Source organism: Sus scrofa, chromosome 1, assembly GCF_054392235.1.
Source record: "Sus scrofa isolate SSC_HxYL_T2T_F1_AM1 chromosome 1, Sscrofa_HxYL_maternal_Yorkshire_Landrace_v2.0, whole genome shotgun sequence".
Lineage (NCBI taxonomy): Eukaryota > Metazoa > Chordata > Mammalia > Artiodactyla > Suidae > Sus > Sus scrofa.
Genome location: NC_139383.1, coordinates 122,077,361 through 122,103,947, shown reverse-complemented (window position 1 = coordinate 122,103,947; position 26,587 = coordinate 122,077,361). Strand labels below are relative to the sequence as shown.

Genomic DNA, 26,587 nt, shown 5'->3' with positions numbered 1-26,587 from the left:
AACTTTTGTCAGGCAGGTGGCTATCAATGATGTCTTGCTAAGCAGACTTTTCCTCCTACATTTGAGAATGTAATTGTGGAAAGTGTGGCAACATTCAGGAAAAATAGTAAATTAAACCTTTCTGGTCTTAGGCTACTTGGCTGAAAAAAAAACGAGTTTTTATTGGTTAACAATGTTAGCATTCTAAGGAGGTCCTTTTTTCTTTTTATTTTTCTTTTTTTTTTTGCCTTTTTGCCTTTTCTAGGGCCTCTCCCGCGGCATATGGAGGTTCCCAGGCTAGTCGAATCGGAGCTGTAGCCACCAGCCTACGCCAGAGCCACAGCAACACGGGATCCAAGCCTCGTCTGCAAACTACACCACAGCTCACAGCAATGCCAGATCCTTTAACCCACTGAGTAAGGACAGGGACCGAACCCGCGACCTCATGGTTCCTAGTCAGATTCGTTAACCACTGAGCCACGACGGGAACTCCCTAAGGAGGTCCTTTTTTCTAACGCGGATCAAAGAAATCTGCAGTTAGCCTGACTGTATTAACAACTGATTGTCCCAAATGCTGATCTTCAGTACAAGACAAGGTGCTGGTATTAGATGCTGAAGAGGTAAAAATGAGCAGTTCTTTAACTTAATGTAAAATCAAATCTCTTCTTAACTATTAAGCTTGGGAGAGAGAGGGAGGGAAAAACTCCTTTAAAATAATGCTACTCTTTCATAATAATATTCCCTTGGCATGGAACTGAAAAAGGAGGCTTTTATTACTTCTCAGAGGAAAAGATTTGCAGCTAGGCCCTTGGTATTATTTCATAAACATCCACCAGATCCATCATGCCCCCTCAAAGCTGAAGGCTGCTCTGTGCTATTGCTGAAAAGCACACTGATGCCGAGTTTCTCATATACTGAGTGGGCAGAGATGTCTACAACGCGAAGTCTATTAGTGGTCAACTAACTCATTTCCTTGGTAGAACACACGATCAGTTAGTCACTGATTCAAAGACATGAATTCAAAGACTAGGCGTCAGCCTCCTCTGTGTGAGTCACTTTAAAATTCTGCTGTCTGAATATAAAAAGCAAGTCTTCGTAGGCAACATATCTTCAATGAACATTTAATGTAACACACTATGCCAAGGGTTATGCAGGAAACTAAGAAATAAACAAGACAGGATGATGCCATTTTTTAGCTAAAATTAACAAGGCAAATATATGTATACATATGTCTGCGTGTGATAAAATTGGAAAATATACAAGAGGTTAATAGGAACAAATGTTATATGATAGGATTCTGGGGGATTTTAGTGTTTGCCTTTCTGGCTGATGGCATTTTGTAACTCATGTTCAAGGAACATGTACTGCTTTAAAGAGTTTTGTTTTGTTTTTGTTTTCTGCTTTTTAGGGTCACACCTGCAGCACATGGAAGTTCCCAGGCTAGGGGTCCAATCGGAGCTGCAGCTGCTGGCCTATGCAACAGCCACAGCAATGCAGTCTGTGACTGACACCACAGCTCATGGTAACACTGAATCCCCGACACACTGAGCGAGGCCAGGGTTCGAATCCGCATCCCCATGGATACTAGTAGGATTCGTTTCTGCTGTGCCAAAACGGGAACTCCCTAGAGTGATTTTTTTTTTAAACTTTGCTTCTTAAAAGATATATATATATAACATAGTCCCTATTCTTAGAAGTTTTTAGCATTTTAGGCGAGTCTGTCTGGGTTGATACTGGACTGGCTGCTGACAACCACTGACATTTTTCTTCTTTTCATACTCTGCTGATCAAAAACCACATCCACGTAAATAATGTAATAAGCTGAGCCCACATTCTAAGAACATTCCAAAAAATAATGTGTTCAACTACATTCATTGGAAATTAGCCTTTTATGGGCTTGTCAATAAACCAATTATCCACTTAAAAGTTTCTATGGTAAAATGCATTTGAATGTCCAATAAGCAACTTTACAATTGAATTTTAGAACGTAACTCAGAAATAGGCCAGAAACTTATACACTTGCCTAAGTGTATGCTAATAACAACGAATGCTTACTGTGTACTCGCGCATTCATTATTTCATTTAACCCTATAACAGCCTCATGCAGATTTTATCACTCCCATTCTACAGATGAGCAAGTCAAGGAGCACAGATCACAAAACTTTCATAAGGTCACCAAGGTCATGAAAAATAAGGTCCAAAGCTTGGCCGCCCAGATCCATATCCCGCAGCCAACTCTTCAGGTCTTCTGGTCCATCAACTGCTAGCTTCTGTGTGCCATAAGTCTTTTACATAGAAATGATTGAAACCCTTTAATGATAATAAGCCCAGATAAACTGAGCATATTTTAATTTTTTGACCAAATAAAGTAAAAACTTCCAACTGAATACAACTGCTTCCATACAGTTAAAGGAAGCTCTGCACAGGTATCCAGGAGTCAGCAAGTTTTTTTTTCTGTAAAAGGTCAGAGAGTATTTTAGGCTTTGCATATCCAAGGGTCGACTGCAACTACTCAATCCTGCGATTGTAGCAGGAAAGCAGCCACAGACAGTAAGTAAACCAACCAGCATGGCTGTGCTCCAGAGAAATCCTGTGGTGGGCGTGATCTTGTCTATAGGCAGTGGGCTGATCAGGATGCGATTATGACGTGGCTGATAAATCCAACTGTACCTATCGATACTTAAAAGCAAGGGTTTAGGGATTTAACTACCCAGATACTTGGTAAATCTTCCTACAGTAAATAAGAAACAGCACATTATTGGTTAGAACCATCCCTGTGCCTTGGCATAATGTTTATTAGTACAAATACCTGGTGAGATGAACTCCCTCCACGCCAATGATGGAATAGGCCACCCCTGCAGAAGTACTGCTCCATAGGTGTGGGTGCTTTTATCTAACAGCTAAAGGAGCACGGGAGTTCCTTTCGTGGCTCAGCAGGTTAAGGATCTGGTGTTGCCGTGAGCTATGGCCTAGGTTGTAGATGCGGCTTGGGTCTGGCGTTGCTGTAGCTGTGGCACAGGCCAGCAGCTGTAGCTCTAATTCGACCCTTAGCCTGGGAACCTCCCTATGCCTTGGGTGTAGGCCTACAAATAAAAAAATTTTAAAAAGGAGCAGTGTAACTAATAAACAGAAGCTACAGATGTGAAAATTATACCTCCTCAAGGTTCAGGGGTTAAAATCTAAATTGTGTAACAGTTGCAACCACTCCACTTTTCATCCACAACACCATACCTTCAGAAGTCACCAACAGCCTCACAGTTAAACTTTCTGGTACTGCTATAGAGATCTGCACAGATCTTTGATTGTCTCTGACCAACTCTACATTAATTCTACAAAAAGAACTTCACATAGTTGCACCAAACAGAAGTCCTGAATCCTGTAGGAACTTACACAAATATCACAGTTCTGTGTTTATAAAGACATTAACACACATTTGAATCAAACTTCCATTCTGAATTCTTTAAAGTTCTCCTCAAAAAAAAAAAAAAAAAAAAAAAAAAAAAAAAGGCATATGGCAAGTTAAAACTGAAACATAAAGAACTCAAGAATGTCAGGCATTTTCATTTGTTGATCTTCACTTCTCAGGTTTCCTTTAGTAAATATAAGAATGCAGAAAAACTGGCAAAATGACATACTTTTTTTGCATGAGGCAATCTTTTTTAAACCTTTTAAGTCTAGACTTAAACTGTCTCTGCTTTGCAATTAGGGAGCAGTATCGATAGAATTCTGCAGTTCAGGACTTTCTCCAGCAAGAGCACAGGTTTCAGACACCACGTGCAGGGCTGGGGCATATACGTCCAAGGTACAGTGCCATTGGGCAAAATGGAGGAATACTGGCTACATCTTGATATTGGGAAATGCCAGGAAAAAAAATTTAGCATCACTTCTGCCCTCCCCACAGCCTGAACCAAGGGACAAAAACGTACAGAACCATGCTTTGAAACAGTGAAAATGACCTGAGCATGGAGTGTCAGTTCAGAATTTCAGATGGATCTTCTGACCCTAGGAATGAAGCCGTTTTTTACCACCGACACGTCATCTCAGTTAGAAATGTCCAAAGAAACCAATAAAGGATACAAAAATGTAGTCATCCATGTATCTCTTCTTTAGATTCTCCACAATGGCGTTCTCTGTGATCTTGGAGAGCAGGACCATGTCATCCACACCACTGTGCTTGACATTGTGACTCTGCCAGTGGTACCGGTAGGCACCTCTGCTTCCCTGTGAATGTAAAACACACACTGATAAGGATGGTTTATTTCCTCCCAGAGGAAAAAAAAATTTACTGAGTTCCCAAATACTCTTTTTTTTTTTTTTTGCTTTTTAGGGCTTCAGGTGCAGCATATGGAAGTTTCCAGGCTAGGTAGGGGTCAAATCGGAGCTGCACCTGCCAGCCTACACCACAGCCACAGCAACGCAGGATCCAAGCCTCATCTGCGACCTACACCACAGCTCACGGCAACACTGGATCCTTAACCCACTGATCGAGGCCAGGGATCAAACCTGCATCTTCATGGATACTAGTCGGGTTTGTTACCACTGAGCCACAACAATCTCCCAAATATTCTTTACATCAAATGAGAACAAGCAATGCAAATAAAGATTTTTCTATCAATAGATCTGGATTCAGATTTCATCCTTGCCACCTATAGACTAAGTGGGGGGAAATTATCTAAGCTCATGGTGTCACATAAGCTACTCTTTTCTCATTTGCCAAAATGGGTGAAATAAGACCCACTGTGTAGAGGTGCTGTAAGGATTCAATAAAATAACCTGAAAAGCACAGAATAGTATCTAGAATGGAGCACAATAAATGATCAATAGGTTCAGATACTTCCTTTAACCTTAATGTTTAGTAGAATTTACTGATAAAATAAGCAAAGACATAGAAACTTTCTAGGAGTTCCCTTGCGGCCCAGTAGGTTAAGGACCTGGCATTGTCACTGCAGTGGCTTGATCCCTGCAGCACAGGCTTGATCCCTGGCCTGAGAATTTCCACATGTAGGTGCCCCTCCCCCACAAAAAAAAAAAAAGAAAGAAAGAAAGAAAAGAAAAAAAGTAGAAACTTTCTGCAAATTATCTATCAGAACTCAGAAGTGGAGGGAGTCCATACTGCACAATGGCTAGGTCACATTGTGATAATTCCTCAAGCCACCTGAATTGCTTTCCATCCATAAACTTATCACTGTTAATGTTATGCTGGCCTTCCACATTCAAAAGATAAGCTGCATTTGATGACCGATCACTGCTATTTAACAAAGAAATGGACAGGATGGCCTCAGCACAATCACAGAACATACTATGGGCAGGAGGACCTTATCTGGCCCCATGGCCTCCTTGGGTAGATGCAGCTCTGGCACATGATTTAAGACTAACACCAGGAGTGGCCTATGAGCACCCTGGGGCTGGCAGGGCTTCCCATCACTGGACATTTCTGCCAGTGGGATCCCCTGTGTATTCGGCCACATGCCAAGTCTTGGGGTTAAGAGCAGATGCAAGCACCATGGTGGCTGCGCATGGGGAGCTCATGGTCTCCTGAAGAACCCTAGATATCCAGCAAATGCTTGCATTTATGTGTCAGCTACAGTGTGTAAATATATGTCCAGTGGGGACTCCAGGGGCAGGCAGAGCCTCTTTGTCCTGGGAGAGCCAGAAATCTCTTCTTAGCGAAGGTATCATTTGAAGTGGATCTAAAATATTTTGAATTTCCCAGACAAGAGTAGACAAAGGAAGGAAATTCATTTTAATCTACACTCATGGGACATAAAACCCAATACATACGAAATAATGACAAATAATACATGATGAGATATTGGACAAGCATGGTGGGCACTGAACTGAGCACAACTGGCTCCTGCTCCCTTCTCAGGAAGTCCGTTTGGAGGGAGTTTGGATCAAGGAAGAAAAAAATCTGAATAAGGGAGTTTCCATCATGGCTCAGCAGTTAACGAACCCGACTAGCATCCATGAGGACCCGGGTTTGATCCCTGGCCTCACTCAGTGGGTTAAGGATCCGGCGTTGCCGTGAGCTGTGGTGTAGGATCCCCGAGTGGCTGTGGCTGTGGCTGTGGCATAGGTCGGCAGCTGCAGCTCTGGATTCACCCCCTAGCCTGGGACCCCCTCCATATGCCACAGGTGCAGCACTAAAAAGACAAAAAAATAAAAATCTGAATATGGGCATCTAGAAAGGCTACCTGCTTCAACGTCAAAACCAGGATGAGAAAAGGTAATAGGTTCTTTGAGAAAATGGGGAGGTGGAAGGAGACAAGATAAATGACATTTTAAATTTCACTTAAAAACATTGTTTAATGTTTTCTCTGCAGGAGACATGGGTCGGGGTCCTTTGACAGCAGGGCTCTGGGGAAACTAATTACTAACAACCAGCCAACAAAGGGCCACCGCAGGAAGAGCTGGCGCTGTGGGGTCAAGCTCCAGAAAGGGGTTCAGGAAAGGTTGCCACCCATGCTGCTCTGCAGAGGATATCTGCTTCTATTTGCCTTTCTCAGAACCACACGCAGCATCAGTTCTACAAAATTACCTCAAACCTCACCCACTCCTCTTTCCTCTTGTGGCGAAACAGAAAGAGAAAAAGTACTGGTCGCAGCATGACTCACTGGACCTCAATAGTCAGTCCACAGTCTATTTCCAACCAGAGAAAGACTCCTGGACTCTCTTCCCCTCCTCAGTCCTCCCTCCTCTTCCAGCCTGAATGTTCTTCCTGGGCACCTGCAAAAATTACTCTGCATAGAAAACTAAAGTCCTAGAGTAACTAACTGGTAGACGTGTGTTTGGTTGTTTGGTTTTAACCCCAATAAATATCCACCTACTTAAAAGAGGCCAAAAATGTTATTTTCTGGTAAAACAAACAAACAAAACAAACAAACAAAAAAACCCCACAAAACACCAACATTTGCATAGTTGAAAAAAACAGAAGGGCTATTACTAAGCTGATTTTACGATCTGCAAAGGACAAGAAATGGAGAAGCTCTGTGTCCTAGCGTATGGGTTTGCACACATACACACACACTATGTGACCCACAGAAATGCCTTCTCAAGGTGAGCCAAGTCAGTCTCCATGTCCAGATCCACTGTCTTTTCTCTCTCTCACTGCAGAGTTTTGCATTACTGTCTGTCCCCTCTCAAATGTAGTGTTTATATTTGTTGTTTTGTTTTTTGGGGGGTTTTTTTAGTGTACTTTCTAATGGCAGTCACTCCTCAAGGTCCCCCATGAAGTTCACTGATTCTCATGTGCCTCCACACTAGAGTCCCACCCCTGGGTCTCCAGACAGCTATGGACAAGAAGATAGGGAACCAGTAGGATAACTGGGCCATTTGACTTGAGGCAATTGCTCCTTTTGCTATTCCAAACATTCCTGTGCTGCATGCACGGCGACAGACATCCCAGGCAGTAAGTAGCAAAGGCAAGATGTGAAGCAAAGTCTCTAGGATTATGAACTCAGCCAAACATCCTGGTTTTTTCACACAGTCTCCCAGGTGATGTACTGGATATTTCCACCTGTTATGGTTAGATGGCAACAGGATGATAGACTGTCTCCAAAACTGGCCTCATCATTTAAAAGATCAGCAGTTGGAAGGTCCTCCACATTGGTGGGTTCTGCATCCATGGATTCAACAAAAGGTGGATCATATATAAGGAAGGCCAATGGTAGGATGACATTCTATATAAGGGACATCCAGGGATTTTGGTATCCATGGGGTCCCAGAACCAACCCCCTGTGGATAGAGAGAGAAGACTATACAATATTTGTTAATGATCACCTTCTCTTGGCATCAAAGACTAAAACACTGGAATTATTTTTCATTTGATTTACCTCTTATATCCAACTGGTCCCAAGTCTCTCTCCCACTTTCTCCCAGGCAAACACAGTTATATATATGAACTCATTCGATCTTCCTAATCATCCCCATACTGTGTATCATTATTTTTATCTTGCTGGTGGTTTTTGTTTTGTTTTGTTTTGTTTTGTTTTTTTTGGTGGCTACTGTGGCATATGCAAGTTCCCATGCCAGGGTTTGAACCCACACCACAGCACTGACTCAAGATGATACAGTGACAAGGCCGGATCCTTAACCTACTGCACCACAAGAGAATTCCCCCGATTTTTTTTTCTTTTCTTTTTTTTTTTTTTTAGACCTCACCTGTGGCATATGGAGCTTCCCAGGCCAGGGGTGGAAGCAGAGCTGCAGCTGCCAGCCAACGCCACAGCCACAGCAACTCCAGATCCAAGCTATGTCTTTAACCTACAACACAGCTCATGGCAACAGCGGATCCTTAACCCGCTGAGTGAGGCCAGAGACTGAACCTGCATCCTAATGGGTACTAGCTGGGCTCTTAAACTGCTGAGCCAAAACGACAACTCTTATTTTTTGTTTCTTTGTTTTTAAGTAAATTGCCCAAGGTCTTCCAATCATAGCTTCAGTCTTTACTGATCCTTATTCTTACTATGCCTTTCTCCTCTTCCCTCTACAGCCCCCTCCACCTGCTCCCCTAAAGACAATTCTAACAAGGGCAGGAACAATCAAAGCCTTTAGGGGAAAGGTGACCTCTCCAGATTGGCAAGGATGAGGTCAGAACCCACTCATAAAGGCAAGCTGGGCTGGGCGGGGCTGGGCAGCTTTAGCAGAGGGTAAGAACTAGATCAGGGAAGATGGAAACCAAATGTGGATGCACAGGCTCTCATCCCAGTCCAAGGAAGCTTAGAAGTTCCCCACAGTGAAAAGGAACAACGGTTCTCTGTTTTTCTATGAGGGACCACAGTATTCCATCATAGTGCGACTTTCCCAGAGGCCTTCCTTGGACCACAGACACTGACAGAGAGTAAATGGGGAACCTCATGGGAAACGGTTATCATTTTATAACCCTAGACAATATCCTCGGGAGCAGAAGCTGAAAGTTGTCTCCAGACCACAAACCACTGTCCTAATGGTTGTAGGATGTGAATTGCATGAATGATGGTCATGAGGCAAATAACCTTGACCTCTTCTGTGTCTTCCTCCCACCCCTGCCCAGGAGGCTAGAGGCAGGACTGGGAGGAGGAACAGAGGGGCAGGGACCTTCTCCATCTGTGTCAGCAGGGCCATTTTCCTCCGGTGGCAAAGGTCGACTTTTCCAGGCTATCACCTCAATGAGACTCAGCTTCCTTCTCTTTTGTGGGCTTTCAGGGTGGGTAACTTCATTTTCTTTCCCAGTGAAAAGTGGTAACATCTTAAATAAGTAGGGGGACCTCAGCAAGGTGTTTCTTTTCCTAATAGTTTTTGAGGAGTGAAGCACTGCTATACGAAGGATGGAGTTAGGCTGCTGATGTGCCAGCTAAGAAATGATAGTAATCATGGTGATGATGACGATGAAAAGTTACTTTTCAACATTGACAATGACTATAAACTATGAAGGAGATATTTCCCACTAGGTAAGGATTGCGTGCAGACTTTCTCTGGTCGCAGTTACTTTCTAATGACAATGCAATTGATTAAAAGACATGGATTTTTGGTTAGAATGGCCATCATCAAAAAGTCATCAAATAATAAATGCTAGAGAGGGTGTGGAGAAAAAGGAACTGTTGGCGGGAATGTAAATTGGTGCAGTCAATATGAAAGACAGTATGGAGGTTCTTTAAAAAATGCCAAACTAGGAATTTCTGTCTTGGCTCAGTGGAAAAGAATCTGACTAGCATCCATGAGGACACAGGTTCGATCCCTGACCTTGCTCAGTGGGTTAAGGATTCAGTGTTGCCATGAGCTGTGCTATAGGTCACAGATGCGGCTCCAATCCCAAGTTGCTGTGGTTGTGGCATAGGCCTGCAGCTACAGCTCCAATTTGACCCCTAACCAGGGAACCTCCATATGCCTTGGGTGTGGTCCTAAAGTAAAAAAGACAAAATAAAATTAAATTAAAAAATAAGGAGTTCCTGTTGTGGTACAGCAGAAACGAGTCTGACTAGTAACCATGAGGTTGCAGGTTCAATCCCTGGCCTCACTCTGTGGGTTAAGGGGTCTAGCGGTGCTGTGAGCTATGGTGTAGGTCAGTGGCTACAGCTCCTATTCGACCCCTAGTCTGGGAACCTCCATGTGCCATGGGTGTGACCCTAAAAAAAAAAAAGTAAATAAAAATAAAGTAAAATAAAATAAAAGAAATAAAAAACTAAAACTAGAACTACTACATGATTCTGCAACCCCACTCCTAGGGATATGTCCTAACAAAAGCTATAATTCAAAAAGATACACGCACCCCTATGTTCACTGCAGCACTATTCACAATAGCCAAGACATGGAAACAACCTAAATGTCCACTGACATAAATGGATAAAGAAGCTGTGGTACATACATTACGAACAAATATTATTCAGCCATAAAAAAGAATGAAATATAGTACCATTTGCAGCAACATGGATGGACCTGCAGATTATCACACTAAGTGACGTAAGACAGATAAAGACAAATACCATATGATATCACTTATATGTAGAGTCTGAAAAAGGAATACAAACAAATTTATATACAAAACAGAAAGAGACTCACAGACATAGAAAACAAACTTACGGCTACCAAAGGGAAGGGGGGGAGAGGGATAAATTAGGAGATTGGGATTAAAATATACACACGACTCTATTCAAAATAACCAATGAGGACCTACTGTATAGCACAGGGAACTATACTCAATACCTTGTAACAACCTATAATACAAGAGAAAGTAAAGAAGAAGGCGTATATATACCTGAATCACTTTACATCTGAAACTAACACAACATTGTAAATCAGCTATATTTCAATAAAATTTTTAAAATACAAAAAAAGCATGTCTTCACGTGCAAGTTCTAGAAAGTGGGGTAAGCCCGCATCCACATAATGGCCTGGTTGGTGTGGTCTCACATTTAAGAGGAGACAACAAGGCACAGCAGTCCGTCACGCAAAGGAAGCACCCTGCTCGCTGATTCTGACTGATTCTAAAAGGCACTGTGTCACAAACTGGTGTATGTTTAGCAGGGTGGGGACAAGGAAGAGCAAAGGTGAGTCAGCGCACAAAGGCAGGCACTGTTCTTTGCTGAAAGCCAACCTCCACTCCCATGGAGAACGCCCCAGGGCAGCCCTGCCCAGCTCTCACTAGTGTCTCTCAGTGGTTTTTTCCTCTTTGGTTCGTCCTGGAGAGAGGAGATGACCATGCATTGGGTAACTATGGTCTCCAAATGCCCCTCAGGTTCCCAGAAAAGGGAGTTCATCAAACGTGTTGTGTAAATACAACAGACTCAGTGTGGGGCAGGGCCCGGGGGAGGGGTGGCCATAAATGCTCCGATCCTCTCCTAGGAAGAGGCGGCAGCATAGTATCTTTAGGGAGACATGTGGTACCAAAACTTCAGTCACACAGACCAAGATATCAAATGTTAACTAAAAATAAAATTCATACCCTCTTCCCACCCACCCCCGCCCCCCGCCCCCGTCTTTTGTCTCTTCAGGGCCGCACCTGTGGCATATGGAGGTTCCCAGGCTAGGGGTCTAATCGGAGCTGCACCTGCCAGCCTACACCACAGCCACAGCAGCACCAGATCCGAGCCGCATCTGCGACCTACACCACAGTTCACGGCAACGCCGGATCCTAAACCCACTGAGTGAGGCCAGGGATCGAACCTGAGTCCTCATGGATACTAGTTGGGTTTGTTAACCACTGAGTCACAATGGTTACTCCTTCCACCCTCTTTCTAGCCATTTTATTTTTAGCAATTTACCTCTAGATCTACTGAGGATGCCAAGAGGGGTGTACAGGTTGTTCACTGTACCAAAGTCTATAATTGGGAAAAAAAACTGGACACGTGGTTGGGGGACCAAGTAGCACATGGCACCACCCTGCAAAGGTGTTCCATGAGGTCACTAAAAGGAATGTGCTTGTGCTGACGTGCAAAGAACTTCCAAGATGCACAGTGTTAGGAAAATGGCAATTAATTTGTGGATTGAGTGGGGTTTAAAATTTTTTACTTATTTCCTTATTTTTGCTTCTTAGGGCTGCACTCGTGATATAATGTAAGTTCCCAGACTAGGGGTCGAATCAGAGCCACAGCAATGCGGGATCTGAGCCATGTCTGTGACTTACACCACAGCTCAGGGATCGAGCCCACATGCTCATGGACATTAGTTAGATTGGTTTCCACTGCACCACAAAGGGAACTCCCTAGATTAAGTATTGAATGGTGGCATTCATCTTAGATTTTTAAAAAGATGTATGTTATAATTGTTTTCTTGAAAAATATACAAGGTTGCCTTAGTGTGAAGGCCTAGGGTTTTAGGAAAAAGGCGACTTTTACTTTCTACTTTAAACTATTCTGCACAGTTTTACTTAAAAAAAAAAAAAGTATGCATGTGTTGGTAAAATTTTAAAAAGGAATAGAAATATTGAATATGATAGCAATACAATTAAGCATTTTCTGGGGGTGGAGGGTGGTGGCCAGGCCACCCCAGAGCTGGGACCATCATTGTAAGCCTGAGTTCTGTGCTGCTTCTAGGTTTGAAAGGTGGATAGCAAGATAGTCTTCTATCTGGACATTCAGCTGAGCCACAAGCACAACAGAAGAGCAGATTTGATTTCCAGAAAACCTGGGTCTAGAATGTCTCCAATGTTACATCGTATCACGCTGAAAGGCAGATAAACCATATTCTTATTGTTAACGATCGACAATGGGTAAGGCTCTGGTCTGCCGATGAGCTGAGCTTGTTTTTTAATGGGATTTTCTGTCCCAGTGAGTCCTAATAGGAAAGGAAAAAAACTCTGTTAGACTTTTATCTTTTAATTGACAGCCTGGGTATATACCTTTGGCAGTGCTACTATTTGACTGGAATCAAACACTTCCATTGCAAACGATGGAAAGAAATCAATCAGAACTATTTGTTGATGTGCCAGGCACAGGAAGCCAGCGTCCTCGGACTCGCAAAGTGTTTCAAGGGTGGAATTCCCACTCCCCACTATTCTGGTGGTGTGAAGATGTATGCTGAAACAAGCACAGGTGGGTACTAAATTGCAGTGAACAGAGTACAAGGAAGGGGTGTTTCTGGAAGAGCACAGGGTAGGGGTGGGATAGGCAGTCAGGAAACAGACACCTCTATTCCCCTCAACCGGGGAGGTCACTGGAACTGACATTGACTGAACCCGTAAGTACATGCTGAGGGTTTTTTTACATGAGCTCATGTAATTCTCACAACACCAGCAAGACATGAATATTATAATCACATTGTCACTATTTTACAAATGGGTGAAGTAATAAATCCTGGGATTAGAATGCACCAAGCTGCCTCTGCTTGGAGGGGCTGGGGCTGAGGTAGGGAGTCAGCACACAAAGGAGGAGGGGGAGGGCTCAATGAATATAGAAGCTGTGTTCATTGGTTTCATTCATGTAAGTGAGTGTGATCGGAATTAAATCACAATCGGTGTGGCAATACAGTTGTTAAAATGATGTGGTTATTTATCTCTAAGTATACTTTCTATATTGTAGGTAGGTATTTATTTATTTATTTAGTCGGTCTTTTTAGGGCCAAACCCGCAGCACACAGAGGTTCCCAGGCTAGGGGTTGAATCGGAGCTGTGGCTGCCAGCCTACACCACAGCCACAGCAATGCCAGATCTGAGCTGCGTCTGCGACCCACACCACAGCTCACAGCAACACCGGATCCTTAATCCACTGAGCCAGGCCAGGGATCTTACCTGCGTCCTCATGGATGCTAGTCAGATTTGTTTCTGCTGAGCCATGATGGAAACTCCTCTATATTTCTCTACAGAGTACATATTTATAAAACGTGCACACACATATATAGCTCCTTTCAGTGAAAAAAAAAAAATAGACCAAATATAAATAAGGGATAAATACTTTGTATAATAAAGTGAAATATATGTATATATTAACACTTTTTCCATATTTTGTTATTCTACCTCAACTTAGGTCCCCAATTCCTGTAGTTCATCTCAGCTTGCAGCTCTAGTACACTTTTTCAAGTAACAATGGGCCCCCAGCAGGAAAAGGAACAGCCTTTCTTTCGCTTACTCTGCCTGAAATATCACTCCCCAAAGGATCAGTTTTCTATATCAATACACAGTTCAAACTAAGATGTTATGAATGAACAGATAACATATTCCATCAATTCTAAGATGCATTTTTTTCATTTTCCAACCACTCTGACACTAGGATGTGTCTTAAATTCAATGCTGTGTCACAGCTCAACTCTTACAACCAGTAGCATCTTAGGCTTGATGAATTATGGCACAAAACACTTCCAAGGAGCTGGACTCTGTTCTGTGCACTTGACAAATGTGAAGTCACTGCTTAATATCATCAAAGATGTTACCGGTGTTTCTGGAAGCACTGTACCATGTATTAATGTCATTTCAGGAACTGTGCAGTGCTTTTTACTGGTGAGGCTGATGATTGCCCAGTTCTAGAGGCTTTGCTGTGATAATTTTTGTAGCTGTTGCCCCCACCCAGAAACAGGATAAGGGCGAGTGCCCCAGCTGACAAGCAGCTCATAACAAACTGCCCAGCCCAGACCACAAGTTTGCAAAACAAGGTAATCTCCTCTTTGATCTGCAAATTCATGCTCAAACTTTGACCTCTTTCAATCTACACTTTCCTTCAGTGTTAACTCCCAACCCCCATCACTGCCCATAGGGGATACGTCCATCCCAGGGGATTATAATGAGTTCTGGCTCTTATTCACCTACACTATACTCTAGTTTTGCTAAACTTCATTTTCAACTGCTTTTACAACTATCCCACATCTAAGTTTCACCAGCCTGAGGCTTCGAATTTTTGTATAAACTGTCCTTTCTAATTTGGCTAAATCCTAAACAACCATCTCCATAAAAATCACCACTTTCATTTCTTTGACCTGTTAAAATAACAATGAAGATCGGAGTTCCCATTATGGCTCAAGAGGTTAAACGAACCCAACTAGTATCCATGAGAACGAGGGGTCGATCCCTGGTCTTGCTCAGTGGGTTAAGGATCCAGCGTTGCCGTGGGCTGTGGTTTAGGTTGCAGACATGGCTCTCATACCCTGCATTGCTGTGCCTGTGGTGTAGGCCAGCGGCTGTAGATCTGATTAGATCCCTAGCCTGGGAACCTCCATATGCTGCGGGTATGGCCCTAAAAAGACCAAAAAAAAAAAAAAAAAAAAAAAAAAAAGAGAGAGAGAGAAGATAGACAATTTAAAATACACACCATGGAGCTGTACCCACCAAGTTTGCCTCTACCTCAGTGCCACATCCCACACATGGGGACCCGCTGCCATTCTCTCCTGGGCCTGTTCCCACCAATTTCAAGTCTAGTCATAGAGAATTTAAACGACTTCTCTTTCCCAGATGTATTTTCCTCTCTCTGCTATGGAAAATCTCACATGGCGGGAACAGACTCCCCTTTAGATAGCAGTTGAGTGGCTAGGTTTCATTTTCACAAGCAGAAAATGCTCTGAATTCATGTTCCAAATCCCCTTCACATTTCATCAAGGGTCCCAAGGGCCCTCTAGTCCTCTTGCCTCAGAAAAGCCTCCCAGCCACTTGTGGGACATTTTATTGGTCCCCCTGGGTGCGGGCTTGTCCTGAGGCTGATGAGGACATTCTCTCTTGGGCACCTGTAATTTATTCTCCCTCTAGGGAAGCACTTCCTGCAAGTATGATCAGCACTGTTCTATCCTTTTCCCTCTTATCTCTAGGAAATCTGTACTCTTCTTCTCACACAACAGCTAATTCTCAGCAGGGTTCTGAACATTTTATGCATTTATTTGATTCTCACACCTTTACCAGGCAGGAAACTGCAGCACAGAGAAGGTCCTTGCCCAACTTCAGCAGCTGGGCTTCAAATCCAGGCTAATTGGCTCTCAAATCTTTGCATTTAACTGACTGGGTCTTATAATAAGGTAAGTGGCTATTTTGAAACAGCAGTAATTCTAAAATTAATAGTAACTGCTTTTTTTTGCATGTTTACTACTTGCCACTTCTTTTCAACTTCTTTTATCTGAACAAGAGCACGAAGCAGATACTTTTAATATTGGTATGGAGGGTACCTTGTGCAAAGCCCAGCACCTGGGAGCTCACAGAGCAAGTAGTCTGGCCCTGCTATGCCCTTGGCAGCAAATCTACTGCCTGCCATGTCCACAGCCTGCAGGGCAGGGACTGGCACGTGGTCATGCTCTCTCAGTACCAGTCTGGTCAATGAATTCCAGGTGGCTTTGGCTCATCTTGAAACTGTACAACCCAAATTGGGACTTGAACTCATTGGTTTTTTTTTTTGTTTTGTTTTGTTTTGGTCTTTTTGCCTTTTCTTGGGCCACTCTCACAGCATATGGAGGTTCCCAGGCTAGGGGTCAAATTGGAGCTGTAGCCGCCGGCCTATGCCAGAGCCACAGCAATGCAGGACCCGAGCCGCATCTGCAACCTACACCACAGCTCACGGCAACGCTGGATCCTTAACCCACTGAGCAAGGCCAGGGATCGAACCCGCAACCTCATGGTTCCTAGTCGGATTCGTTAACCACTGCGCCACGACGGGAACTCCTGGTTTTTTTTTTTTAATTAAACTCACACACCTGGTCTCAGGACTCAGTAAAGTTCTGGTTCTTTATCTCTCAGCACAAAGGATCAGAAAGAGGTAAAGTGACAGGTTAAGAAGCAGATTTACGGAGAGAGATACACAAAGTGTGGGCTTTTTCAAAAGGAGAGAGGCCCCAAAACACAGGGTGGTGAATTTTTAAAGAGCTGGGTAATTTCACAGGCTAATGAGGGGAAGGATTATTCCAACCTTTGAGGGAAGGGGTGGGGATTTCCCGGAATTGGGTCACTGGCCACTTTTTTGCCCTTTTATGGTGGGCCTCAGAACTGTCCTGGCATGACGTTTGGTATGCAAATGTTTTATAATGCGTGAATAATGAGGCTCAAGGGCCACTGGAAGTCTAATCATCTACTATCTTGGACCTAGTTGGTTCGAAACCAGTTTTTGTTGTATCCTTGTGAGGGCTATGCCATTCTTTTACAGGCTGTGTGTGCCCTAACCCTTCCCTCCTGTTTCAATCTAAACCCTGGATTAGGGGGTTTCAATTGATACAGTATCTCACTGTATCAGCTGTCAGTGGGGGAAACAGGGGTTCTGGGCCCAGAGCCTGCCCTAAAAGGGGAAAAAAGTTTCTAAGGCTTTCCTGTTGCCCCCAGCCTAGGAGATGAAAGGGAACAACAGATGTTGCCCCTCAAGACAATTCTCTTACTCTTAACTGTCCACTGTCTTCCAGATAAGGAAAACAGGCTAATTCTGACCAGAGAATGAGGACATTTCCAGCTACAAAATAAAATGAATCAAATGGTTGAAATCCCATTTTATGGCAAACGCTGGTTTTATTTCTGCCTCTCTGTTTTAATCAAACAAATGAGGAAGAATCACACTGATGTCAGATTCTGTCTTTTTAGCTGTGGCTCTTCTAGCTTGACTGCATGTGAAGCATTTATCCATCCCTTCAGGGATGGTCCTGTCATCACTCCTGGTACAAAGGTTGGGGAAAACCATTCCTTTAGGTAATCCCGTAGTCGAACAGAATCAACAGACTTGGGCAAGGTCGGTTTCATGGAATTTTATTCTTCACAGTTCAGGCAGTCTTTTAAATACATGTGTACATGTGACTTCGGTTCTGTGCCTCTACCTTCAAGACTTTCATGAGGAGATTCATCAGCCAAGAAAACAAAATCCTATCAGACTACATGTCCTAATCTGGGGTTTGAAAATTACAGTGCCTGAAGCAACGGTAGCTGTTCAGTAAGTTTCTTTAACTGAATTAAGAAGCCAAAGTAGTGATGCAGGCAGACCAGCTAGAAATACCACCCCAAAGGCTCTTGTTCATACTGTTAATTGAAATGGACATAAAAACAGGGAGGTAACTGAGCAATTCCTTGTCACTTACAATGAACTATTCTTCTCTACCATGGAAGAAATTCTAATTTAAACACCGTTTTGAGGAAAAAGAAAACTATGTAAAGACTTAGTCTGCAGCAGAACTGATGTCAATCTGATTAAAGACAATCTTCCAGGACTCACAGCATCTTTCTATATTGATTGCAAAGCAATATACCACACAAAATAATCGACTCATTTTAAACTTGGGTCTGGAACGTGATAAGGGGTGTCTTGAGGGTGTGGGTAGCCTTGGCCACAGACTAGCCATGGGGAATACGGAGTCCAGGACAGAAGCCAAGCTCAGGGGTGAGGGGCATCCCCCAAGCACCATAGTCACCAGCCAACAACAAACAGATCCAGAAGTGAGAAATGCCTTCTGCACCTTCTGTCTGTGGTGCGGGCACCTCTGAACTCTGTCTGCTTGATCTGGCCTGGTCTGCAGCACACAGATGACATGCTCCTCTGAAGGCAAAATGGAGCCAAAGGCATTGATCTAGGGGCTCTGAGGGTACAAACGAGGCATCTTTACCAGATCCAGAGAGACCTGGGGCCACAGAGAGGCTGGCTGAGAGAAGGGTTCTGTCAGCCCATCTCAGGGAGAGAAGCCACCAGGGCACCCCTAATCAGCACAGTGGATTGGTGTTACTGAGCGGTCCTGCAGGTCAAGATAGCTCTGGTGTGAAATAAACACTGGGTCCATCCCCTCGTCCCTTTCATCACCTGGTGGAGGACACAGGACCCACCCAGACAACGCCTCTCATGGCCCATGGCTTCGCACTTCGGAATAGAACAAAAAAGGGAGCTGGGCTAAAGGAACTCAGAAGGGGGTGGGGAGAATCATGCACTTGATAATTCAATGAAAAGCCCTAGGGGAGACAGGAAAGCAGGTGTTACCTGTGTATCTCTCAGAAACCACACCTGGACTGCGGAAGGCCAGTGCTGGAGATGGACCTGGACAGGGATGGGCGTGGGTGCCCGTGCAGCAAGGAGCAGAGGCTGCATATCTGGTATTTATGTTTTCCGTGCCTGCAGAATTTCCAAGGGGCTCCTACCACCTACCTGCTCTGCACCCACCCTCCTCAGCTCAGAAAGCAGGTTCTGGGATGAATCTGCAATAAAGCCAATTTGGGGGATCAGCATGGCTTCCCTGGGAACTTCTCAAGGACCTTCATTACTGTGTTCACCCAGGTTTGGGGGGGGCCAGCGACAGGCAGGCTTTGCCTTCCGCTGACCAGCGTCAAGCCCTTACTAGAAAGCTCAGCCGCAAGCAAATACAGATTTTTAAGAACACAGATATTGGAGAGGAAGGTAAAGAGAGGTTAGGCAGAAGGAGGGAGAAGCCCCTTCTCTCTGAGGGGAGAGGATTCTAACTGGGTAGAGGTCTTAGTACTCTTAAAACTGAAGAGACTAATTTTAAGGACGTTCAGTGTTTTAAGGACAAATGACACCACAAAGATTCCAACTTCTAAAGGCTCAGTGTCGTTTTCTGCAAAATGGAGATAATAACAGTATCTACCACTAGAGCTATTCAATAAGATCTTTCATGGAGAGGTCATATTACACTGTCTGCCCCTCGCAGGCTAAGTTATTGTTAATAATAATAAGTAAACTGGGAACACTGTGCTCTGATTTCATATCTGAGGTTTCAAGAAAGAATATTGTCATCTTATTTGATTGGTAAGAAGATAACAGCAGAGGCAAGATTAGAAAAAGAAATATGAGGCGTTCCCATTGTGGCTCAGCAGAAATGAACCCAACTAGTACCCCTGAGGATGCAGGTTCGAACCCTGGCCTTGCTCAGTGGATTAAGGATCAGGTGTTGCCGTGAGCTGTGGTGTAGGTCACAGATGCGGCTCAGATCCAGTGTTGCAGTGGCTGCAGCTGCAGCTCTGATTCAAACCCTAGCCTGGGAACCTCCATATGTTGCACCTGTGGCCCTAGGGGAAAAAAAACTAAAGAAAAGAAAAATATGGAACTTTTAAAGTTAAATGTTGCATAATTGCATTATATGTGAGACATTTGAACCCAGAGTTCCCTAAAAGCAGGGAACTACTGCAGTAGAGAAGTTACTGCCAGAGAAGACATGTAGGTAATTTAACCAGCTAACTGAAAAGGAAGTCTGCAATGAAGCAGAGTAAGGACCCGAGTCACAGACTGATGCCATACAGGCATAAAAAAAAAAAAAAAAAAAAAAAAAAAAAAAAGCAAAGAAAGGGTTTAGACAAACTACAAAGGAAGAGAGGTAAGGAAAGGACACAATACTTCTATATTTCTATTCGGAATCCCAGAAACATTTTAGAGCTGGAAGGGGGCTTGCCTGCGCATCATACAGTCCAAAGCTCTTACCGGACAGATGGGGAATACGGAAGTCAGGAGGGGTGGTACATGTCCATGGTGCCAGCTGCTTAGAGGGAGAACCAGAACTAGACCCCAGGTCTTCCAACTCCCAGTCCATCACCACGTGGGTCTCTACTATCTGCCCCTCCCCAGCCAACCTCGATGTAGCAAAGGCTCACAAAAGCTCTGGGAAAAACAACCGAATGAGTCTAAGCATTTAAATATTTTAAATTTCTCAAATAACAGACATTATTTGCGAACCACAATGACCTTTCAGTGACCATAATGCATGAGGGCACTGCTCTCTATCCAAACAGTAAATATTTGAAGAGCTTCATTTCTTCCTAGTTTTCAATATTAAGATAAATGTGAATAGAGGTTTATTTGGGTTTTTTTGGGGGGGGGGGGTTTGTTTGTTTTTTAGGCCTGCACCTTTGGCATATAGATGTTCTCAGGCTAGGGGATGCATTAGAGCTGCAGCTGCTGGCCTACACCACAGCCACAGCGACACCAGATCCAAGCCGAGTCTGCCATCTACTTAGAGCAATGCCCGATCCTAATCTACTGAGTGAGGCCAGGGATCGAACCTATATCCTCATGGATATTAATTGGGTTTGTTACCACTGAGCCACAATGGGAACTCCCAATAGAATTTTTAATATCTGCTTTCCAGGGGGGTATTTTTCATGCAATGATACACACTTTGGGGACCACTTCCCCAGAACCCCTTGCCTTCCACCTACGATACTGGCCTCTGTTTATGCAGGGGGGAGTAAATCAAACCATTGGCTTAAAAATTGGAAACAAGTAAAGGAGAGACACAATCTCCAGGAGATGCGGGGAAATGCTTGCATAAATTGGAAAGCTGTAATCTAACTAGAGATCTCTGGCTGTACAAGTCCATGGTGCTCTATCCAATGGTAACTTTCTTCTGCCAGAATCACTAAAATCAGAATCACTTGTGTGGAAAACAAAACACAAATCAACCATGTCTGATGTGATTGTGGGGCACAGGTGGAACACACCCTCTTAAAGCCCACGACTCCACAGAAAACCCAAGAAAGTTTTGCTGATGGCTACCCACTGCTCATTGTACTTCGCAAAGTACAATACAGCATCAAAATGGCAATCCATGGAGTTCCCATCATGGCTCAGCGGAAATGAATCAGACTAGCATCCATGAAGACACAGGTTCGATCCCTGGCCTCGCTCAGTGGGTTAAGGATCTAGCATTGCCGTGAGTTGTGGTGTAAGTTGCAGACTTGGCTTGGATCTGGTGTTTCTGTGGCTGTGGTATAGGCCAGCAGCTACAGCTCCGATTTGACCCCTAGCCTGGAAACCTCCATATGCCTTGGGTAAGGCCCTAAAAGACAGGAAAAAAAAAAAAAAATGCTCATGTCATCAACAGCAGTGGTCCACAGGGTTTGGAGAGCAGGGAATGGGCAGTGCTTTTCTTGAGCACCTACAACCTGACAACAACTGTCAGGTGCTTCGGTTCATCTGATTTCAAAAGAATTGCAGAACTAGGGAGGTACTCTGATCCCCATGATGAAAAAATTGGCCAGAGAGAGTCACGGAGTCCAGATCTGTCCTCAGGTTTGGTGGGTTTAGAAACCCACAGCAGCTACCATAGTGGCCATAGTGGAAGACAAATCAAAGGAAACTGATTGTCCACTGTATGAAAACACGTCAAGGGAGCTGTTCTCTGAGACCTAGGTTTCAGATGCAGCACCTGGAACTGGCTTTTATATCCCACATGGCAAGGTGGATGAAAAGATTATCTTGGCTGCAGAACAGAGATCACTGCTCTCAACAGAGGCATTTTCGGTACCGGTAAGATTGACTCCTACAGAGTTAACGGGTGCTATGAGAGGTCCTCAGTGAAGCAGAGGAGGTTGGAACTACCCTGTGACACCCTGTGACATTGGGCCCCTTCAAAGGACTCCTCACAGCCAGTTCCAAGGCCAGAGCTCCACCCCGGGTCCTTGGTAAGTGCAGGCTTTGCATTCAGAATTCCTTTGGGAATACAGAATGGTTTCCCTTTGTGGCAAAGGTGCCTCTCAGCACAATAAGGACACTCAGGTTAAAAATAACCTCACAGAAATTCTCACTCAACCAAACAGGCAAGATAGACTTGAACTGCCAAGACAGTCCCAGCTAGGGATCTGCTGGAAGAACTAGTTATAGAGCTTCCAAAGCCAGACCGCAGGCACTCTCAACCCCGCAAAATCAAGCGGGTGGTGAACTCTGGTCTTCCTTGCAGTGAGGGCTGGATTGAGAGTCGGTGGCTGGGATTGACAAACCAATGATCCCTAAGCAGTAAAAACAGGAACCACTTTCTGCCAGAATTGAGACCAACTGAGACTGGCTCTGTGTTAGGTAGGGAAGCAAGGGCCCACCCAGTTATTTAGAAAACAGTGTGCTCACTTTGGGGCAGAAAAGAGAAAATAGATGTCAACATCACCACCTTGCAATGAGGGCAGTGCTCAGAATCCGCCAGCAAGACCACAAGTGGGTTTGCAAAAACATTTGCATGGTTTCTGGTTGCAAACATGCTGAAAGGATTTGCACTACACTCTGCTCCTAAGGGCACAAAAGTCCCTTTCTACCCGAACCCCGTGTCCCAAAATTTGAGGAAATGTAGCGCCAGCATTTCTAATATTCTCCCTGGCTGTGACCCCTTCTTTTCCTGGGAGCTAGGCCAAAAAGCACAGTATTACTTACTGATCAAATAACCAACACCCAAGGATACCTGGGAGTGACCACATGTCAATTAAGTTTCATTGGAACCAAAATCAAAATGGAATCACCATTTTGGAGGTTGGCTGAGTTTAAGACACAGAAGAATCTTAGTCTTGCACTTAGAAGAAAAGCTCATTTCAATTTCTTTTCTGTTTTTTTTTTTTTTTTTTTAATTTGGTGCAGCAAGAAGAGTACAAAGGTTAGAAAGAGAGAAAGAGCTTGAGATACTGAGAAAGATAAAAAGGCAAATGATTTAAGTTAAACATATGGGAAACATTAAAGGGGGGAAGGACATAAAACAACCCTAGAGATATAAACATACAACAAAGAAAAGTTGTTTGATCATAGGGCAAGCCGTGTGAATAAATAAAATAAAATACCATGAATGCTCTAAAGAAAAAAACATTAAACAAGAAAAAAGTTTCCTTCCAATTTCCATTCTAAGGAAACTACAGTTCTTTCACTTTGTACAACTACAGCTCACATGATTAACAACTAAAGCAGCTTTGAAGAAACCTATATAACATTCTCTAGTTTTGAAAAAATATATGTGAACCAATCATTTGCTGTCAGTGGGTGAATTATTTGGAGGGTGGATTTGTTTGGAGAGGCTGTGAATAAAGGCAAGGGTGATATTGTATTTTTTGTTATTTAAATTTTCCTCCCTTAAAAAAAAAAAAAAAAATCTGCAGATTGTTTGACAGGACCCCAAGGAAAACTGATCAGTTTTGAAGAGTGGCATGAATATTTTTCAACATGCCCAGTTTGTGTTTCCTTTGTCTCTCAATCCAAAGCCTGTACTACACCTTTCTCAAAGGCATTTCTGTAGCACTTTCTGGCTGAGTTTGTACATGCCTAGAGAATTGGTCCTATGCTTTAAACTTTCTTGAAACGGACTTCAACTGGCGGGCATGTACATTGCGACATTACGGGAGAAACAAAACCGAAGTTGGGTACAAGGAGGGGACAACAATGCCCAGTGCTACAGATGGCAGCGGGAGCCTGAAACAATGAGTAGTTCCTTTCTATTCTGTTTTGCCCCATTGTGTTCTGAATAGACCAAATCACTGCCCAGCTTTGAGGCCCAGCCACTGAAAGGCCCCATTGTAAGGGATATGCTTTCCAGAGCGGAGTGAAGGTTGCTGTAGTAACCTTCACCATGAATTTCCTGACCAGGGAGATGAAAATCTCAACTGAATTGCGGCATGACTACAGTTACAAACAAGACTGCCCCAGGAAGAGCAGCCTCCCCATTCAGGGTTCCATTCTTATCTAATCATTACCCACTTACCTGCTGCCTAAAACATCCATGTAGTCAAAGAAGGGCGGGATTTCTAGAAACCAGAGCCTGAGGAGGAACCTACTTAGTCTGAGGGAGGGCATCTCCCCTTGGCTTGGGGATGGTGGGAAAACGGGAGTCTGCAGACGGAGGCCACAGTTCATGAAACTGTTTCAGCCGCTGGGAATGCATTGTTTGTAGTGCCGAGCAGGGGAGCCTCGGTACCTGTGGTCCAAATGCCACAAGTGAAGAATAAATCAGTACTTTGTTGGGAGAAAACAGTTCAGGATTCAGCAGAGTGCCCCTTTTATACGACGAAAAGGCAATCATCCCAATTTACCAGAGGGAACACAAGACAGAAAGAAATCGCTTTCCAGTGAACCTATCGTGGGCTCCCTATGTACCAAGTAACGTTCGAAGCTCTTGTATTAAATCATTCCATTGTCTCAGCAAACCTATAAGGTTGGCATTATTATCTCCATTTTAAGGAGGAGGAAGCCTTTGCACAAAGTAACATCATTTGCCCCAGATCAACACCAGTGAACAAATGTCCTTCTTCTACAATACAGACCCATAATCCCTTCTTCATTGAACTTTTCCACGTGAGCATCAGGCATTTGGAGCTGGTGCTCTGCAGCTTAGGAGCAAGAAACTGGCCAGGAGTTCACCACTGGCTAAAAGTTCTTATAAAAGTTCTCACCATGGAAATGAGCGAGACTGTGGAACAGGGCACCAACAGAAGAAAACTGAGGATGGGAAGCATTTCATTCATTTGTTCATTCATTCATTCCAATAATCATGTACCTAATGAGGAGCCAAGCGCTGTTCCAGGCACTGGGGTGACAACCTGCAGACCATCCAGACAAGACTCTGGCTTTCATTAAGCTTACTTTCTCATTGCTGAGGCAGAAAACAACCAGACGGTATAAAGAGCTAGGAATAACAGAGGTGACCGAAGGAAGGGCAAAAGGGCAGGCTGAGCCCTTGGCCCTGGAGATAGGAAACAGGCCGCCAAGGGATCCCCATCAGAGGGTGCAGCCCACATCACAGAGAAACACCATCTTCCTTCTACGGGGAATGGGCCCAACCTACTTTAGCCAGGTCCCCAGCCAGTGAGAGAAATAACACCACCTCTTATTTGTATGTTGCTTCCATTGTCTGGCGACCTAGCTGTTTATCATCCCATGTGTGTCCTAAAGCAGCTCGGCGAGGCAAGCAGGGAGCAGGAATAATTATCTCCATTTTACAGCTTGGACGGGCTGCCAGAATTTCCCTGATACTTCAGAGGATCTCAAAGGAATGGTGGAGATGTGGGGAGGACTGAAAAGCAAATTTCCGGTTGGGTCACCAGCTTTGGGAACTGTCCCTGTTTATCCGTCTAGCATGATAATGGCTATGTCATTTATTGTGGGGTTATTATTAAGCTGGGCTGTGAGTTGCTCTGTGTGCTGGATCTCGCCTACTTAGAAAGAAAGAGGGGGCAGGAGGAGGGAACCAGAACCAGAGGCAGAGCCAGGCTGCTTTTAACTGAGAGACAGGGCAAAACAAACAGCTCTTTAAAAACACCATTTCTAAGCATACTTAAAGGTAGCAATTCCAGCCTAAAAGCCTTTTTGCTTGGTAATGCACCACCCTTAAGAAAGGGCAAAATTATCAAGGCGTGGAAAAGCAGGAGACGTCAGGCGGTGGATGAAGGCCTACTCCATGCCAACTTCTAAGTAAGATGAGGAATTACAGTAATTCAGCCCACAGCGATTTCCCATTTTAACTGATGTTTCCTGTTTTCGATGTTGGGCATCATAAGAATATGCAGAACCAGACCCGGAGTTCACAGGCCATCCCTTCACTGGGGGACATTCTTTTCTGTTCACTCATCACATTATGTGCAACATTACAACCCGAAACAGATCTGTTTTCCTACTGACCTCAATTTGCAGCCACCCTTACTGTTGAGGGAATTCTTGGCTCTCTGGGGCCAAGACAGGAGAGGAGCCGTCTCGCCCAGCAGTTTCTCTGAGCCTGTGCCCTTGAAATAGACATGGGACCTGCTGGTTGGTGTCTCTGCGGGAATCGTCCACATCTGCCAACATGACTTAGGATCAGGGGCAGAAAGGGAAGAAGTCTTTCCACAGCTTTCAGCTGATTGCTGACCCATCCCAGGGTGGTTGAGACAACTGATAATTTTTTTTAGGGCCGCACCTATGGCATATGGAGGTTCCCAGCCTAGGGGTCAAATTGGAGCTGCGGCTGCTGGCATATGCTACAGCCACAGCAACACCAGATTCAAGCTGTGTCCGTGACCTACAACTTAGCTATCAGCAAC

General features: G+C 44.1%; 1 protein-coding gene across 8 annotated transcripts in view; it reads right to left on the bottom strand.

The window, feature by feature from the left end:
* The window catches only part of MYO1E (myosin IE), a 224,024-nt gene that overhangs the window by 123,527 nt on the left and 73,910 nt on the right, over positions 1-26,587 (bottom strand). For all 8 annotated transcript variants that reach the window (XR_014810374.1, XR_014810375.1, XR_014810376.1 and 5 more), the window contains exon 2: positions 4,057-4,200. Coding sequence is in view for 2 of the 8 variants with exons in the window: in XM_021073512.2 (XP_020929171.1) it covers positions 4,057-4,200 (144 nt within the window). In the remaining 6 variants the exon portion in view is untranslated. The remainder of the gene's footprint in view (positions 1-4,056; positions 4,201-26,587) is intronic.